The sequence below is a fragment of the Triturus cristatus genome, chromosome 2_2, assembly GCF_964204655.1.
Source record: "Triturus cristatus chromosome 2_2, aTriCri1.1, whole genome shotgun sequence".
Taxonomy (NCBI): domain Eukaryota; kingdom Metazoa; phylum Chordata; class Amphibia; order Caudata; family Salamandridae; genus Triturus; species Triturus cristatus.
The window spans coordinates 1,269,519,089-1,269,526,352 of record NC_140582.1 but is presented as its reverse complement, the minus strand read 5'-3'; the positions used below and the strand labels follow the sequence as shown (position 1 = coordinate 1,269,526,352).

Genomic DNA, 7,264 nt, shown 5'->3' with positions numbered 1-7,264 from the left:
CAGGCTTCAGAGGTAACCACATTACCAAAACTGCTCTTGTTGCTGCTACTGACGACATACAAACCAGGACTACTGCCCTCATCCTCCTAGACCACTCAGCCAACTTCAACACCATCTCCCAATGCACCCTCTGCCGCAGACTCCATGATGCCAGCATCCGCGACAAAGAAATTAAATGGATCCAGTCCTTCCTCACCAGCTGAACACAGAGAGCCAAACTTCCACGGTTTAACTCAGATCCCACATAGATCAGCTGTAGTGTGCCTCAGGGAGCTTCTCTGAGTCCCACCCTCTTCAAAATCTACATGGTCCCACTTGCAGTCATCATCAAAAGCCACGGGCTCAACATCGTCTCCTATGCTGATGACACCCAGCCGATTCGACCCCTCACAGACGAAGCCACAGCAGCCAAGAGGAACTTCCATGACGTGATAATGGCAGCAGCCACCTGGATGAAGGACAGCTGCCTCAGCTCAACTCAGACAAGACTGAAGTCCTCATCTTGGGCTCTTCCCCCTCCACCTTGGACGACTCCTGGTGTCCCACAGAGTTTGGCACCTCCCACATCCAGGGACCATGCATAAAACCAAGGCATCATACTGGACTTCTCGCTCTCAATGAACTGTCAAATCAAAGCTGTCTTTTTCTCCTGCTTCCACACTCTCTGACTGCTTCATGAGACCTTCAAGTGGATCCCCGCTGAGTCCAGGAATACGGACACCCATGCGCTTATCAGCAGCAGACTCGACTACGACAATGCACTCTATGCCGACACCACCCAGGAACTTCTAAAGAACCTGCATAACACCTCTGCCAGACTCATCCCGAACATCCCATGGCATAGCCACATCACCAACCACCTGAGATACCTTCACTGGCTACCTATCAACAAAAGAATTACCTTCAAGCTTTTCACGCCTACAAAGCCCTCCACAATGCTGGACCTGCATACCTCAATCAGTGGGTTTGAAGAAACCTGATTGATTGATTGATTGATTGATTGATAGTGGACAAATACTCACCATTTCCATTAGTTGAAGATCTCTCACCCACAACTCATTAATAAGTTATAGAAAAACTAGATGCCATCATTGCGACATGCCAGTCAGTCAAAAGCTTTATTTCGATAAAAATTTGTATCATAAAAGCAACGACGTACATACATAAAAGATACAATTTATCGTGTGGGAAAAAATGCTAAAAATTGGACCATCTGGGATCAGTGTAGGGAAACGGCAAAGTAAGATTACAGAGAAGACAATAATAAAAACAATGATTAATCAAATTAACCAGTCGTCTCTACGTCGACCTACAGCATAACAATCTTAAAAATGTCCAGCAATAAATACATTTAGCATATGATATTTACAATCAGATAAAAAGAATTAAAAAACTTTATTCCCTTTGCTTTTGGTTGATAAAAGACAAACAAGGAAGGATAAGATTTAAGAAGACAAAAGAATCATATCAGAACGAAGAGACTTGAGCCTGATTATCCATGACCACCCAAGAAATTTGGCCACACCACAAACCAGCACAGCACTAGTATCTGATTGTAAGATTCTGAGGGCTACACGGTAGTTCGAGGTGCCCAGCTGTCTGCAGACGGGGCTTAACCATCTGCCTCTTGGGTTTTTATAAGCTGGGCACTCAAACATAAGGTGTGCCGTGCTTTCGACCTTCCCACTACAGCTCGGGCAAGTTGCCGGAGTTCGGTGGGGAGGCTTCCATTTGTTGGTGTACTCTCGAGTTGGCAGTGTGCCTAGTCTAAATTGTATATAGAGTGTTCTATCTCTTGGTTTCTGAACAAAGTCAAGGTAGGGCTCGAGGCTGATCGCTTGTTTATGTAAATAAAAATCTTCGGGTAGTCTGCCTTGGTTGGGGTTGCTGATCTCTTGGGTATCGATCCATGCCCAATAAGCTCTTTTGAGATCAGTCTTGTTTATTGGTTTGCCGGACTCCCAGGCTTCTCTAAATCCCAACAGGAGAAAGAACTTCTTGATATTGCGCAGCCAACCAACTCTATGTGAGCCCAGGGTATTCATCACTTCTCTAAGGCCCTCTACATACTTTGATAGCTCAGGGGTGCGCCATAAGCGGGCCCAAAAAAGCAAGGGGCGCAGTCTTGCCAAATCCTTGATTGTTCGCCTACCCAAATCGCTAAATAAGGGTTTGAGAGGTGTACCCCTTTGGACTGAGACCAGTTCCCTCAAAAATTTATTTTTGTTCCTTTTACTTAATTTCTGTCGTCATTTGAAATGTGTGCAGTCCAGAATGCTGTGATCCGTCCCCTTCACAGCGTTTCATGCAGAAAAAGTTCATGGGCCACTCATCTCGTGTCCCGTCTGTCGCACTGCGTCATGGGTGAAACCTTCCCATTTTTTGAGACTCCTTAGAACCATTTTTAAAACCATTTATCCATATTCACCATTGATTGTTCAAACTTTTGTTGATCAAACTCGTTTATGAAAACACCTGGGAGACAGTGTCATAACAACTTCCAACTTTATTTTTCACCTTTACAAGTGGCTACTGTTTGCCAATCCAGGCTTTTAACAGCGACTCGTGAAATCCAGAAGTAAAACAGACATCCAAGATGATTCGTCTTTATTACCCAATGCATTTCGAACCTAACTGGTTCTTCTTCAGGGGTGCTACAATAAATAAAAAACATACAGCTAGTTGTTCACCGTTAACCTTCAACATACAAAAAAAAAAAAAAAATGTAAGTTTAAGCTGACCTGATTCCTCCCGCTATAACCTTACTGCCATGACACACCACATTGAAAACCCAGATGTGCAACCCAACAAAATTCATGCCTGTGTCCTCCCCTCCTTCCCCAACCCTCAAGTTTCAATCAGATCAACTCCCCATAATTCACCCGCTTGTCCCTTCTAAAGGCATTACTAAACGATGTTAATTATACTAATCATGAGGCGGCTGTACCCTCGTGAAAAACACCCATTATCCAAATTAAAACCCACAATGTTGTTACAATTCTCCCATGAAACTCTAGTCTATCCGTGCATTTAAACCCACTTCACTTATCGCTTCCTCAAATCAAAAAAATTTGCCATACCTTATCAGAACTCTTAAACCAGCGTCCTAAATAACTCGTTCTTCCTCCCTCTTATGATGGAAAATCATTCTTTCTTGTTACCTTGATGACCGTTACTTTAATACAACGCCCCTCCTGTTAAAAGTCTTGTTTCTATCCCGTGATCATAGCCCACAGTTGTGCTGAATTATCCAATAAACAAAGTGCTACTACATATCCCATGATACACTTCACCCAACGTTGCTCTAATCAACTCTGCCTCAATCGAATACTTGTGACTTCCTTTTTTGCCCCACCCTCCCCGAGCGCTTCTAGTCTAATCTCCACAACCAAAATATAACAGTCCTACATATTACCGAACAAAAATAATGAATGAAACTGAAAAAATCATAACATTGTCGTAAACAAATACTCCATGATTTGATAAGTGGCAACATACGTAAAAAGGTTAACTGTCCGTGATTCAACTGTAATCACTTAATGATGGTACTCCTGTAATGTCTTTATCGAGTCTGCTTTAAAACGCACCGTCTCCAAAGTGTTATTACTCCCAATAATCAAGACTTATTCAATGTGGAATTCATCCATAGGGTGCAACCTCATGCGGAACGGAAATTGCTAAGCAGGAAACTGAGGTTAGAGGATGCCCTCCTTCCCTTATTTTTGTTCATTTTACTTAATTTCTGTCGTCATTTGAAATGTGTGCAGTCCAGAATGCTGTGATCCGTCCCCTTCACAGCGTTTCATGCAGAAAAAGTTCATGGGCCACTCATCTCGTGTCCCGTCTGTCGCACTGCGTCATGGGTGAAACCTTCCCATTTTTTGAGACTCCTTAGAACAATTTTTAAAACCATTTATCCATATTCACCATTGATTGTTCAAACTTTTGTTGATCAAACTCGTTTATGAAAACACCTGGGAGACAGTGTCATAACAACTTCCAACTTTATTTTTCACCTTTACAAGTGGCTACTGTTTGCCAATCCAGGCTTCTAACAGCGACTCGTGAAAGCCAGAAGTAAAACAGACATCCAAGATGATTCGTCTTTATTACCCAATGCATTTCGAACCTAACTGGTTCTTCTTCAGGGGTGCTACAATAAATAAAAAACATACAGCTAGTTGTTCACCGTTAACCTTACTGCCATGACAAACCACATTGGCATGGGCATTCCAACCATTTGAAGTCTGATAATGGCCCACCTTTTAGCAGTCGAGAATTAAAAGAATTCCTAGAGTATCTGAAGATAAAGCACCAAAGGACATGTTGAGCATTTTATTAGTAAATTTGAAGACTGCATTAAATCCTACCCTACAAGCTTATCGTTCAACACTTGTCTCGATCACAGGCAAAAGTTTGGAAGAGCAACGACAACAAACTCAATGAACCAACAAGAGAGAAACAAGTGAGAGCATGATTCTCAGTCATTCAAAGAAATACTTATTTAGACCCCAAGTCCTTAAACACATTATATATACAAGCAAACCTACCAGCTTTTTATAAATGCATTCACTTCAATAGTCTGCATGAATTAACAACATAAAGCAATCCATTCCATAAAATCTTATTCTTTATGTTGTCACTTTAACCCTAATGCGCAGGAGCGAGCTGTCATCATAAATTACCTAAACGTTGCTGATCTGTAGACACATGAAAACCTTCTTGCCAGCAATCATCAACCCCCAACAGCACATGCCGCATCAAAGAAATGCATTTTGATTGAAAGTTCTACATCTTTTACACAATTTCTAAAACCACATTTTAAAAAGATTGGGCATAGAATCATTTTTCATAGGGTCAGAACTTTTAGATAGTCCAATATAATGTGTCAAATATTGCATTCAGTGCTGAAGTCTCATGTACAATTCCCCGGGAATCAATCGTTACCACTTTTATCTAGTCCTTAGCCTTAATAATTCACTTCTAGCCAGAGGTCTGCTAGCGCATCCACATACGGGAACCATGCTTAATTCTGCCATTAGTTTAGCATATAATAAACAGATTTTTCCTGTAGATATAGTGTCGATCAATATCTTGGGACAGTTCCTTATCTAGGGCCAGAAGTATCAAGCGTTTTCCTGCGTTTGCTAAAGGGAAAAAGCCTTTTAGGATGTATCATCCCGAAAGGCATTTGCAATTTTTGCGATTACCTATTTTGCGAATGCATTTAGAGAATCGCAATTTGCAATGCAGGAAGCGCTTTTTAAATTGCGACCCTGCTTTAAGGAATCGCAATTTAACACCAACTTCAAGTTGGTGATAAATTGCAAATCCTTAGAAAAATTCTCAATTTTGCATTTTTCTAAGTGCCATGTAGAGCACATACATGCCCTTCCCCTTATGGCATGTATGTGCGCCACATGTGCACAGATGCATATTTCAGTGGTGCAAGAGGGTGTCCTTTTGGCACCCTTGCACCCTTGAAATTGCATGCGTAATTTGCAAATTGTGAATGCAATCCCCATTCATTCCTATAGGCCTTTTGGCCCATAGGAATCAATGTGAAGGCCTTCCTTAATACCGAATCGCGATTTGTGACTCGCTATTATGGAATATGTAGGAATCGCAAAATGTTTGCAGAAACCTACATACATTGCAATTTGCGAGACTATAATAGCCAATCGGTAAAATTCGCTATTATAGACTCGCAAAATTTAATCCTGATACATTTGGCCATTAATGTCCTTAGCTCACACTTTGCGACCTCAATTTGTAGATTCAGAGGGCACAACTTAACCCTCACATCCCTACAAACTTTATCTAAGCTTTTTCCGACCCCATCTGCCCACTTCAGTTCTCTTTGTCATAATTCATTTTTACGCCATAAGGAGACCCTGTGCCCCTCCCCAGCACTAGGCGTGGACGGCAAACCCCGCTTCACCTGTGGAGGTTGCGGAGTCCTGCCGACTCCGCGCTACGCTTGGAGTGCGGGGTTTGGCAAACTCCGCCAACTCTGCCCCATGGCAGAGCCTCCCGTTGGAGCCCACATCTACCCCAGATGGGGTTCATACCTCTGAGAAAGAATCTACCCCTGTGAGGCGAGCGGAAGCGCAGCTTCATAATCAACGTGACCCTTCTGCATAAGGATGTGGGTCACGACGTGTAGGAACCCTTTGCGTCGGATGGTCCGAAGAAGAGTGTGGCTTTCTGGCTGGTAGTGACTTCAGTTTCTATGACAAGGGCCACCGAACGCACCTTCCACCTTTCCTTATTTATGAAGTGGATTTGTGCCACACAGCTGAACAGCAGGGGCGGATTACTTTATTAGCATGTTCTCTTTACTATAAATTTGATATTTAGCCGAAAAGAACCCTGCACCACTTAGAGGGTCTTCTGAGCACCACGTCACTTATTAAGGGCCTCTCGTCCCGGACAGTACATTCTGTTTGTCGTGGATGTTAAGCGCTTTGAAGAGACTCTCTGCTCTGGGGTGCCCAGGCGCTTGCTTTCAGAGCTGTACCTGGTGCTAGCCCTCGTTACTGCTCGGTGCAGTGCACTGCTCCTGTAGCACTGCTCAGCCGCTCGCTGTCACTTGCATGGGAGCTGTTTATCCAGTCAGGGCCACAGAGTGTACCGCTTTGTTCGCCATAAGTTGGCAGGGTATGCTCAGACGTGAGTCCCTTGCTCACTTTGCCACTGGATTCAAGCAAGCCTGGCTGAAGACGGCTGAAATGCCAGAAACCGGTCCTAGGAAGCTTGTTTCCGGTCCAGGGAAGGCATGGCTTGGCAGTTCGGGCTGGACTGTTCCCATGAGGCACAGGGTCAGACTGATTTGCATATGGCCATGTCTGAACTGGGGTGGCAGAGTGGGCTAAAGAACGTTGATGGATCAAACCCAGATCTGTTGACTGGGTGTGAGTGTTTGATTGGTTCTGATGCTCCGTCCATCGCCACCCCCTTTTGTACCACAGAGTGTTCGCTCAGTGACAACATCTAGAGAAAACAGAGGCGGAGATCAGAAAGGTAGAGACAGCTTTCACGGATTGACTGATAACAAGAGAATTCAAGGACTAGACATGCACGCGTGGAGCGTGACAGATGGAAAGAGAAAGCGAAGGTAAGTGAAAGGACTCAAAGAGGGAACAGGAGTGAATGAGGGAGGAGAAAGGAAAAGACTGGAGGAAATATGAGACAGTGGTGAGTAGGTGAAGGAAACGACTGTGGAGGCGGCTTACCACAAGGATAATTAGAAGACAGCTCTGTG

The 7,264-nt window shown here is 43.7% G+C and overlaps 1 protein-coding gene across 1 annotated transcript in view; it reads right to left on the bottom strand.

The window, feature by feature from the left end:
* Nucleotides 1–233: 233 nt before the first annotated feature.
* LOC146863570 (uncharacterized) overlaps nt 234–7,264 on the bottom strand; it is a 55,069-nt gene continuing 48,038 nt past the window's right edge. Inside the window, exon 4 of the mRNA XM_085643190.1 lies at nt 234–448. Within this exon, the coding sequence (XP_085499316.1) occupies nt 234–448 (215 nt within the window). The remainder of the gene's footprint in view (nt 449–7,264) is intronic.